Below are 12,717 nucleotides of genomic sequence, written 5' to 3' on the forward strand. Positions count from 1 at the left end.
TCATTAGAGGAGCTGAGAGACTGGATGGAAGAAAGTGGAATAAAATCTCAGAGAACAAGCAGGTAAAGGAGAGCAGAGAAGGTGAGAGAGAGAGTTCGGTGAGAAGTTCTTATCAAACCTCTAACTGCTCATCCGCATGCTGCCTGCCGTGGGTTATTTTTCATTATCTCCATGTCTTTGCATAAGTAACATTCTTTAATATTGACCGTGAAGCTTCAAGGGGGATTCTGGGCTTCGCTGGTTAGCACACTCCCTTCATACAGCCACAAACCACGTTCCTCCTGATTGACCCTGCCGCAGCCTCCTAACTGGTCTCACTGCTTGTGGACTTCATGCCGCCGTCGGGATGACGGTCCTGTAGCAAAGGTCCCTCAGGTCTGCTCATCACCAGTCATATGAACCTCTTTTGAAAGTCATGGTAGACCCTCAAGATGGGCTTCTCACTTCTTGCAAGCCCTGGTCCTCACCAAGTGTACTTCACTCCTGGCCATAGCCAAAGACCAGCAGTTCATGCCTTTGCACCTTTGGTCTATTATGTTCCCTAAAAATCTGTGGGAGAAAAGGAATATCCCTGAATTCCATTTCTTTCATACTGGCTGCCTGTTAAAACAATTTTTCTTTTAAAACCCAACTCAAATATAACTTCCTCTGGCAAGATTTTTCTGACTCAGTTTCTCTCTAGGTATACTGAATAGCTTTCTCTTTCTCTAGTCTGCAAAATGCATCAACAGATGCACATAGGTCACTGTACAGCCGTGTGTTTATGTGTCTATCTGGCCCATGAACTAGTCAGCTTCTTAATATATGTTCCTAGAATTGTGATTCTCCCAGAACTCAAGAGAGAGGAAGCCACTTAGATGGAATCTGACAAAATTCTGATATCATTATCACTGCTGATCATGATGTATAGAAACATTTAATAAGAAAGATACTCTGCCTCCCAGAAATTATTTTTAGATTTCTAGCTTTCTAATATTGAGCTATAATTTTCAGAATATAGACTATTTTTTGTTCCAAACTCTTTTCTAATAAAATACCTATGCTCTGGCTGAGCTGCTACTCTATTTAATTCTGTGTTTATAAATTAAAATATTAGAATATTAACAGAACTATTTTTTATTTCTTTTCTGGTAATTGTGATATCTCAATTCTTAATAAGAGTATATAACTACTTTTACTTTTTACTGGTAAAGCTGTCATTATAATAGTGTTTCAGTGCTTTGAGCCTTGCATGAAAATCCATCCCCCAGAGATATTCAAATGTGAGTAACAGGAGACAAAATCCCTCCAGAAATAAATGCAAATACCATAGGAACTGACAGATTTAAAACAAACCACAAAGAACCCCATATTTTCTGTTCTAGTGGCTCATTACTTAATTGAACTCTCGGAATCTTCTCACTGACAATAATGGACCCAAGTGGGAACAATATTCACAAAAACAACAGTTATCAGAAGAAGCAAGCTCGCTACTGTTAATAACCTTAAACCTCACGGATTTATCAGGGAGTGGATGTGTGCTTGGTATTCAGTGAAATTCAGTTTTTAGAAATTTGTGGGGACAAGAATCTTTTTATCAAGGAGTATGCCCTCTGTGTTATGTTTCGATGGATGAAAAATTACACAACTTGCTCTGACCACAGAATTATTAGTATATACTCAAAAGTTTATTCAAGAAGTTCAGTATCTTATTGCTTCAAGTAACAGGATATATAATTTAAAGTGGCAGAAATATTGAGAATCTTATTATCCTCTGAGATAGCAAACAGGAGGAGAATTCTAAAGTGGTCTACTCTTTTCTCCACCTTCTTCAACACAATTATGTTTTTCTTCTTAATTACAAGATAGAAAAAGCAGTTTCCTGCATCATATGCAGACTTGACTATGCCACTGAAAAAGAGAAATGGACTTTCCTTCCTTGGGTCTCCTTTTATTAAGAAGTTTTCCCAGAACCCACACTCAGAATACTCATCAGAACTCTCTGCTAAGGATCAGGTCATATGCCTTTGCTTAGCTGCAAGGGAGGCTGGGAAAAAAAACATTCTGACATCTTCCATCTTTATGAAGGTACATTGGCTCTATCAACAGAGAATAAGAGGTCAGGTGGAAGATGGTTTGAATGTGTCAAGAAATATAAATCTGATAATGTATATGTTGTCCACCAAACTTATAAATATTATCAAGGATGGTGCTCAGGACTAAATATAGACAGTGGTTTATTTTAATGCTGCTGCACTTGTTTTGATTTCATTGACTTCTAGAACCATTTCACGCACAGTAGTAAAGACTGAACATTTTAGATGACTATGAATAGCAATAGGAACTTAGAAAATTTATTTTTTGTTTCAAATAAATTCCTGGAAAAAAAAAAGCAAATATATTCCTCTGCCATTTATTAAGCGATTGGCTCTCAATTGTAAATCACCCTTCCTCAGTCCACTTTGAATTAGAAGCCACACTTTCCCTTCTGCTGGCTTTCTGTTCGGCTCTGCTATTAGAGGGTGCTAGGGAGAGAGTAGAAGGTTGGAGGAGGATGAAGGGACCCGCTCAGTCCTCCTTGCTTTCTGTGCCTATCTTTCTGCTTGTTATTCCCATGCACCCTAAAGACACATTTTTATTCTGCAGTGCGGATCATTCTAGCAGCAGCTGCTGACTGCAGTTTTTCCAATGCTCACAGAACCAACCAGTGTTCCTCTTCAGCAACACCAGCTCTAACTGGCTAGAACACCATTCTCAAAGGTTGGAGTGCCAGCTTTGGGGGCAATTCCTCTAGCTCAGAGACTGGACACCAGCACCAGCCAGGCAGTGAGCCTTCATCACTCCTTCTTTAAATGTCTAAGCTTTAGGGATGCCTGGGTGGCTGAACAGTTGAGTATCTCCTTCAGCTCAGGGTGTGATCCCCGGGTCCTGGGATCGAGTCCCGCATCAGGCTCCCTGCAGGGAGCCTGCTTCTCCCTCTGCCTATGTCTCCCTCTGCCTGTGTCTCTGCCTCTTTCTGTGTCTCTCATGAATAAATAAAATCCTTTTAAAAAATAAAAAAAAATGTCTAAGCTTTAATCATCTCACATGCTTTGTTCCCCTAGTCTGAGCAGAGGCTGCTTCCTGTAGGTGCTACCTGCATGGACCTTAGTTTAGTACTCCCCCTTTTCCTTTCCAGTTCTTCAAGAATTTACTCATCAATTCTTTATCAATAGATCCTTTAATAGGGTAAATCTGTTCCTTTTTAGGGGAGGCTACAGGTCTTAAAATTTTTTACCAAAAGAAGCCTGTACTACTTCATCTTTTCTTGTCCTTATAATCATGTCCACATCCTGCTCTACTTCAATGTTCAGATGCCAAATTGGTTTCCATAACTTTAAAGAGTTAGATGCTTTTGTGTGCAACTTGTCACCCCCATTATGACAATTTTTTTAAAAAAAATTCTGACCCTAAATCTATTGCTACGGTGGCAGACATATTTAAGTTCTGTAACCATTTCCTTTTATTTTATTAAATTCAATAGATACTCTATGTCTATTGTATGTATAAGTTTCTCCAGGCTCTCAAGTCATGACTTTGAAATTAAGACATACTATCTAAGAGAACTATGGCCAGCAAAAGATGCAAAGTGGCATCAGGAGTGGGGTAAAAAAGGAAGATAGTGATTTTCTAGGGAACAGAGACAGTAGGACATCAGGAGGAACAAAAGAAGGACAAGAGGTGGTGGCAACAGGAAGAGACTTCAGAGGTGATGGAATATTCCCTAGTTATCTTTTCAAGTAAATAAATGGAAAAGGAGGGCTTTAAAAGTTAGGCACTGTGCTTTATGACAGATGAGGACATGATGACCCTTCCAGAATGTCCAGCTTGACGTAAAGCATCTGATTTGGGACAACCTGGAATTCACTTCAGGAAGTCTTCAAGAAGACTTAATGATCTGCCCTCACAGACTAACTGGATGAATTAAAAAACAGAAAAACAAACAAACAAACAAAAAAACAAGAAACAAAAAAACAGGAAAACATCTTTCAAATTTACTTTAAAAGCTTTCAAAAATTCTATTTAAAGCTTAAAAAGCAGAAGGAGCTAGATTATAGTCAGACAAATACTGTGAAATATTTGGGGCAAGAATTAGGGTGAAGAGGGGAGGAAGGGAAGGATTGTGCGATTTGTTTCCTAAGGGGTATAGTTATCCCCACAACATTATTTCCCAAGAACTTTCCAATCTTTAAGCTTTCTGTTTCTGTGCTTTCAAAAGCCAGCCTAGATATAGTCTTCTAAGTGTGTGATACAGAGGAAATGTGAGATGTATCACTGATTACTTTGAGTTCCCAACTGTCCTATTTTTATAGCTATCTATAGCTATGTAGTTGACAATAAATTATTTCATAAATGTCAGCCACTTCCCTCAAGTTTAAAATTGCTTGCTTTTTACCTGGGGAAACACTTAGGGAAATGACTTTAACTTTTTTTTTCTCTAATTCTTAGTTGTAGCAATTAGAGAAAATTTGATTTTTATAAACCTTCTTTCAAAGAGTGACTTGAATGTGGTAATTTACTTTTATTTTTTTGCTCTTACTTATTTCTACTTTTTATTTTTTTATTGTTTAAGCTTTTCTTTTTAAATTCCCATAGTTAACATACAGTGTAATGTCAGTTTCAGGTATATACAGTGTTTTGACACTTCCATACATCACAAGTGCACTCTTAATCTCCTTCACCTATTTCTCCCCTCCCCCCACCACCTCCTCTCTAGTAACCATCAGTTTGTTTTCTAGAGTTAGGAGTCTGTTTCCTGGTTTGCCTCTCTCTTTTTTTCCCCTTTGCCTGGTAACCTACTTACTAAACTGAAACTTTCTAAGTAGGTAGAATAACAATGTATTTTGTTTTAATTTGAGGATTAGCAGTAGACTAATCAACCCATCTTTGCAAATCTGGAATAGAGTTAAAGTCTAGTCCCTCTTTTCTATGTGGGGTACCCCCTATCTGGGGCATCCCTGTTGGGGGCCCTTTTACTCCTTAATTGGTGTGTAACTCCAATAGGTGGAAAAGTCTGATGCTGAAAGCATTCATTTCTCATTGATTGAATGAAGACAGAGTTCTCCCAGTTGTTTACCTGAGGTATCACTAAATTGAAGCATGCCCACTGTGACACGCCAAAAGAATCAAGAGCTGACCTAAATGGATGGAGGCACCCAGAAAGAACGTATTGAAGAAGGTGCATTTTGAGCAAAAGGAAAAGAATTAAATGATAGTAAGAGCAGAAAAGAATCTCATGAATGGAAACAAGTTATAAAGAAAGCTTTATTTCAGATGAAATGAGTAGAAAAACGACAGTAAGGATGTTTCACTAAACGTATCAGCATCTAGAAAGACAAACAGAATAGTGACTATTCCTATTTTGATATCTTTTCAGCTATTTATTTGGTAAATATTTACCAAGCACTGACTATTGTCAGTTGACTTCAGTGCTTAGCTGGGGAGGAGACATGTATGTATAGATTTACATCATCTAATATATCTTTACATGAATGTCCTGAGTCTCACGTTGCCTATCCTTTTCCCTCTTTTTTGAACACTGCTATGACTTCCATGCTTCATCTTATTTAGTTTTTTCCACAGCTCTGTTAGGTTGAATACTATGCCTATTTACATGAGAAAACTGAGGATTAGAAGTATTTAGTGATTGGGTCCAAGGCCCAGGCTCACCTATCTAGACTCTGACTGACTCCTAAAATACTCTTAACTGTAACACTAGCTTCCTGCCTGATTAGGGTAAAGTGATGGTGGGCCAGTGCCAGCACGTTTACTTAACTAGATAATCTATTGCATGTGGTAATGAGGAATGATGTTTTTAAATGGGTATTTAAGAAAGGCATAAAACTGCCATTACTGAACACAGAAATGACAAGATGAAAGCAGGGACTGCAAAAGAGAATTCTAGACCTATACATTTAAGGACAGGAACTGGAAGCAACTACAAGTTTTGTTTTGTTCGTTTTGTTTAATAAAGGGGCAGTCCTAGCATGGTAGGAAGCAGGGTTACATTCATGGGCAGTAGAAGAAGACCCCACTGACGTTGGAAAGGTGGATGTGAGGAGAGACGGTAAGGGCAGAGCTCCTAAGCTGGTAAGCTCAGGAAACCAGGGATGGTGACCAAAAAATCTAGAATGGAGTGATTATTTTGGGCATGCTTAAGAGGATGAATTTGAAATTCAATATTCATGTGATTAGGAGCTGTGTTGTGTACTGGAGAGTAAAATTCCAGGCCATCCTCTCCAGCTTTTATCCACCCCAAATTCAAACATTTTCTCCCCCACCATAGCAAAAAGACCAACACAGTTTTACAGGAAGGAACAATGTGGAAAGAGTGGGCCTATTGAACTTGGTGTTGATAGCTCAATCGTGGGCTTGGTTAGACGCCAGATCTGCTCTCTCTAGCAGTCCTGTGCACTTTGTGAAGACTGTGTTTTCCCTTTTCCTCAATGATAGATGAGCTAGTTAGACGCCAGAGCCTTTCCGTCTTTCCTTCCTTCTCTCCCTTCTTCCCTCTCTCCTCCTTCCTGTTTTGGTTGGGGGAAAAGTTCATAGGATGTGTGCTTTTGTTACTGTGGCTGGTTCTTCAAGATACTGAATGATGATTTTACTTATATAACTGACTCTAAACAATAGAATATAACTTAACTCGAGGTATATTTTAGAGATTTGTCTCTTTAACCCTGATAAATATTTTCCCTTGGGCTTCATCCTGTTTGTTTAGAGAATAATTTGTTCTGACTTTATATATTCAATAAATGAATCACCAAAGTGTTTCAGCACCTATTAGACACCATTAAATCTATGGGAAGGTTTTCATCAGTGGAGTCTGTCTTATCTAGGCAGATTTTTCCTTATTAATTCAATCCAACAAGCTTCTCAAAATTCTATTTTTGTGTAAATATGGGTACACATTTCCATTATTAACTTACAAAACTTTGTTCTCGTTAAAAACATCAACTTGGATTTCTTCCTTAAAAAAATAAAATTGTCAGAATTTTTACTTGAATTTTCTTACTTCTTGTCTTGAAAGAAAAATCAATAGCCCCTATGCTCCCAGATCTATATTTATCACATTCTGCCTCCCTCCACTTCCCTGCTGAATAACAAAAACAATGGAGAAACAAACTCAAGAAATGGAAAGAAAGAGAGGAGAACGACTATAAGCCCCAAAGTCTGATTTGATTTCATAATAATGGGAAATTATGTTAACAGACTGACGGCATCTTACAGGAGGACCACGTCTTTCGGAGTGAGAGTAATCAAGAGAAAATATAAATGTACTCAGCATACTGTCTACCAAGCATTTCGCACTGTTTTGCTATGAATGTAACGGCTGGTCACAGACATGCATGGTGAGGGATGATTCTGCACAAGGACAAGGTTACCAAGAGTCACACTAGTGCTGTCACTTCATACTTACGGCAACTGCCTCCAGGATTTGTTTAACAGCATCTGCAGCATCTCGTTCACTATAATATCCCTTCTCCACAATCCTAAAAAAAGAATCAGGAAATTCTTCTCAGACACATGCATTCGGGGGAATGGATGTGAAAAGAGGTTAAATGAATTAATGTTAAGGAAAATCTACACAACTGCAACAGGTTAGCATGACACAGGGGGGAAATATTTCCATGAACTGATACTCTAGAAACCTTGGGTGTATTTAGGAAAATGAAAGCATGTATTTTGCCTAGGCTTGAACTCTCCATCCTATCTGAGGACAAAAAAATTATTTTAAAACTCTGTACTGTGAATTGTGTTAAACACATACCAAGTAGACAACATACCACAAATCATCCCACGTAACTGTTACACAGCTTCAATATTTATTAACTCATGGCCAGTGTTTTATCTACCCAATCAATTATTTATTCACCATCCTCTTTTTTTATTTTGAAGCAAATATCAGACATCTCAATTTCCTTCATAAATAAAGAGTTGTCTCTAAAAAATAAAGGACCTTTTATAACTCCTAACTACAATGCCATTATACAGTTTCTTAATATTTTCAAATACACAGAGTTTCAAATTCCCAACTGTCTTGGACATGTTAAAATTCTTAAACTTTTTTTTAAAGATTTTATTTATTTATTTATTTATTTATTTATTTATTTATTTATTTATTTATTTATGTGAGACACAGAGAGAGAGAGGCAGAGACACAGGCAGAGGGAGAAACAGGCTCCATGCAGGGAGCCCGATGTGGGACTTGATCCCGGGACTCTAGGATCACGCCCTGGGCCGAAGGCAGCGCTAAACCGCTGAGCCATCTGGGGATCCTGGACATGTTAAAATTTGTTTGAATTTGTATCCAAATAAGGCCCACATGATTTGACTGGTATCTGTGTCTTTTATCCTCCTTTTGCCTATAACTCCTCACCACCTCCTTCTGCCCTCCTCCTTTCTCTCCAACTGACTTTCTATTCCAAATAAATGACTTGTTCTTTACGCCTGGATGTGGACAAGGAATCTTTCTTTTCCTTTAAGAAATCCTTCTTTTAACTTAAGTCTTTTCCATTTTAATTTCAAGAATGTTTTCCTGAATCAGAATGCTTTATTTCTTTTCTTCCATTGCTTCAGTTTTCTTTTTTGGGGTATGCAATTATATGTATTAGGAGTTTTTCTACTTTCAATTTATATTGTTCTTTCTCCTATGACTTTCCTAATTTTAGTATTAAGTAATACTAACTTTAATATTCTGCAGATTATACTTTCATCTATTTTGTGGGCATATCCTCCTATGACACTGATATTTTGTGCTCTTATAATTATTTTGCATTGCAATTAATGGAGACACCTGTCTGTTGCTGCTTACTTGTAAGCAACGGTGGTTTCCTTAACCTTTTTGACAGACTAATGGGTCAGGATATCTTTTCTAGTTTCATGGCTCTTGACAGATTATTTTCATGAAGCATTCAAAATTATGACCTCATATTTTCTGAGATCCCTTCTCCTCTCTCGGGAACTTCATTCCCTTGCCTCTACACGTCTGCTCTGGTTACTCGAGTCTCTTCCCAGCAGTTTCTCCAATTTACCCAAGGGGGCTTCAGATATTAGTCTCAGGAGTTCACAGGGCTCTGACTGCATTAGTCTCTTCAGATCTTACTATGGGTACAGCCCTTGCGCTTTTCAGAAATTTGGAGGCAAAAAGCCTTCACAGTTTCAGCTGCTCTTGTATTGGCCCATTCTGCTTCTCACTGATTTGGAGGCTTTGGAGATTTAAGGTTCATCAACGTCCTCTTGCTTCCCATAACATAGATGCTAATACCACGTGGCTCTTGCAATTATCATTAGTTTGTCCTCATTCACTTGTTTTCTAGGCTTCACAAGGAACCTTGTCACCTGGTTTTGTTAGATACTGTCTGTGAGTTTTTGTTTTTTCTGTCCTAGTTTCTCTGTCTATTCTTATAGGGATATTTGGAAAGACAGGAAAACCACATTGTTGCTGTTTCTATCTTCCCAAAAGTTCAAGAAAAAACATTTTTGATAGCACTGAAGATTACCAACTTGCATAAGGTGCTTTCAACTGACAAAAAGTTTATGGTGAAAACAGGTCTGAATAAAAGGTAAATTCAAAATATATAAGACACAAAACTTCAACAATTTTTGTGGTTTTGCACTGAAATTTTTAGACTGTTAATATCTTAAGTAGCACAATTATTTTTCAGAAAGTATCTTCCTTTTTTTTATATGTTGTTGTAAAAAGTTGTAAATTCTTGAAGTAGCTGGTGTTAAAAGCTGGATTTAAAAATCTAGAAAATTTCCAAAATAGGGGATGGATGATGAGGAAAAGCAGAAAAAAAGCAGATATAAAATAAATAATACATAAGAAGATACCTTAAATGACCATAATTATTAAGATTCAAAAAAACCATATTGATGCAAAAATTCCAACTATTTTTTCTATGCAATTATTCAGAACATTGTAAAGAAACACAAACTCATCTTTTCAAAGGATGAAAGGTGGAACATCCTTCCTCACCTTTTTATTTATTGGATACCTGTTAAGTATCATATTTCAAATAAAATGTGAAAGTAGATTACAATATTCAGGAAGTCAATATTAACTGGTTCTTGAAAATCAATTTTCATACAATATTTCCTTACAAGATTACACATTCTTCCAATTTATGATTAAGTTACAATGTCTACTTATTAAAAGTTTAATTGAAGTAATTACTTGTACTATACTTTCTGAACATGTAAAAATTAAGCACGAGAGAAGAGGAAAAGAAGGACGACTGTGTCAGGTAAGTCGAGAACTTTGGCTACCATTACATCAGCCTCTGCATTTTGTTCTAAATGTGGATTTTGTGGTACGTCCATGAACCAACTCAAATGTAATTAGTGTCTCTTCTGTGTGTGGCACCTGCACTCTCAGCAGCTTGGCTTTCACCAGTCCTGTTAAAGGAGGAGAGTTGTTACAAAGATGGTGGAAAAGAAGAGCTGAGAGTTAACTTTATTCCTACATCCCATTCTTCTCAGAGGAGGATAAAAATCAGCTACCTCCTGGCCTGTGAAAATCAGTGTCGATTTCCCCGATGGCCACTCACCAAGGCTAGAGCTTTCTCACAACCACTTCGTTGTACCTCTCTAGGGGGTACTACTGATGGCTTAGTCTTTGTTGAGCGCTACTCCTTGGGGTTGTCCAGAGCCAACCTGCACAACCACGGACAGCCTCCCTGATGAGAAATCCTCTTTGTCGTCTACTCAATACATGAGTTCTTACAAACATCCCTACCTCTTAAAGGGGCAGTGCTTCACACACTAGAATACAAGCAGTGCTTCTCTGTATTTTGATTTATTATCACTTCTCAAGTTTTGGCCTAAATATGATGTTCACGCATTTTCCTTTGGGTACAATTTAGAATTAAGTGCTTGTGTTCAGAATGTGGTCTTGTGAGTGAAAATTTAGAGACTAGCTGGATAAAGGAGTGAATTTTCTTGGGATCTGTTTTCAGGTAGGATAGAAGGAAGAACAGTAGGTATAAGAATAATAGTTAATGGAAATCTCACTAATTTTCCACAATATAAGTTAAATTAATAAAATATTTCATCTATTAATTAAGGATACATTCTAATAAATATGTCCATTCATTCATTTATTCAATAAATATTATGGAATGACTGTTATAGGCTGGGCATTTAGTAGTGAACCAGACATGGCCTCTGCACTCACGGGATTTCTCTTGGTATAAGCAGACAGAAAACCATCAGCACGCTGTGCTACCTGCTGTGACAGAGGTATTAGAAAATGACCTGAGAGCTCACAGAGAGGGCCAGTGATCTATTGTGGAGGCCGAACAGGGTGGGAAAGGGATTCCAGAGGCAGCTGATATCTCAGCTCAGATCTCAAGGGGGTACAGAAGTTTCCAAGTGCAGAAAGGGTGGGATAGGTGTGGAGGAGCAGGGACTGGAGGGGAAGGAGATTTCTCCAAGTAAAAGAACCAACACTACAGTGAGAATTAGGGACTGTGGATGGCGTAGTGATGGCCAATAAATATTTCTGTCTAACATGAGCCAGGTACTTCCTGAAATCTATAAAGAATACTGTTTGGGTCCTGCCCCAGATAGTACAGAAATTATTAACAAAAACATCATCATAGATGTAATATATATTTTACTAAGGTCTGTAGAGTCAAAAGAGTTATAAGTTCTATTGTCAGAGATGCCCCTAGAGCAGATATGTGGGACAGGAGCACAGAATGCGGGTGCCTTTCCCACCCCATCCCCATGAGCTCTGCTTGCCACAGCACGGCCCTACTATCAGAATTTAACTGCGTCTCTACCAGGTTCCTTCTGCCCAAAGGAATTTTGTTCCCAGTTCATTTGTTCATCAGAGCGTCACAAAGGCAGGTTTCTGGAACTCAGACATTCAACTTTAATTATTTTATCAGCTGAACTACCACTCAGGCCATGCGTGGCTGACTAGAAAGATCAGTTACAGTGAACTTCACAAGTTGCAAATTCAGGTTTATAATCGACAGCTAGGACAGCAAGTGAATACATCAGTAACCAAGCAAAGGAAAATGAAGTCTTGCAATCTTTTTCATTTAGGCATGACTACAGTAGGTATGTTTGGCCAATGCCTTCTGCAGGTCATTGTGAGAAAATGTGAGAAAATTCTTAGCCTTCTCACTAGATTGTTGTTTCCATCACCCACCGGGCCTAGCTCCAAACACTGCTCATAGTAGGCAGTCAATAAATATTTGTAGAATCAATACTAAGTGCCAAGTAAATGAGTGCCAGAGAAATTTCAGATGTTGGATGGTTGAACAACTCCTTTGCCTGGGTTCCTTCTCATAGGGAACAAAGCACTGGACTGGGAAGTGATGCTCACCACAAGCACATTGGCTATCAATCCAGAGGGAGAGCAGCCATACAGATGCTTCCCAAAGCAAAATGCAACAAGTAGAAAGGTTATTGTTGGTCTTAGGAATCATTCATAGTATCTAGATATTATTGTAATAACATGATCTTTTTAGAAACTTATTTTGAATAAAATCAAAGTGATTCAAATTAGCAAAATACAGCATTTGTTTCATAAGGCAACACATAACAATTTCTACATAAAATTTAGCTGGAATTAAAAAAAAGTTGCCATGTATATATAGCCAAGGATTTACAGCTTTATACAAAATATACTAGTGCCTTCAATTTTTAGAAACAATGAAATATTCAATCATTGTATGTGTTTTA

The 12,717-nt window shown here is 37.9% G+C and overlaps 1 protein-coding gene across 6 annotated transcripts in view; it reads right to left on the minus strand.

Moving 5' to 3' along the window:
* Positions 1-12,717, minus strand: part of CAMK4 (calcium/calmodulin dependent protein kinase IV) — a 270,420-nt gene that overhangs the window by 51,555 nt on the left and 206,148 nt on the right. For all 6 annotated transcript variants that reach the window (XR_013359229.1, XR_013359228.1, XM_077861519.1 and 3 more), the window contains one exon: positions 7,439-7,511. Coding sequence is in view for 4 of the 6 variants with exons in the window: in XM_077861519.1 (XP_077717645.1) it covers positions 7,439-7,511 (73 nt within the window). In the remaining 2 variants the exon portion in view is untranslated. The remainder of the gene's footprint in view (positions 1-7,438; positions 7,512-12,717) is intronic.

Source organism: Canis aureus, chromosome 2 (assembly GCF_053574225.1).
Source record: "Canis aureus isolate CA01 chromosome 2, VMU_Caureus_v.1.0, whole genome shotgun sequence".
Taxonomy (NCBI): Eukaryota; Metazoa; Chordata; class Mammalia; order Carnivora; family Canidae; genus Canis; species Canis aureus.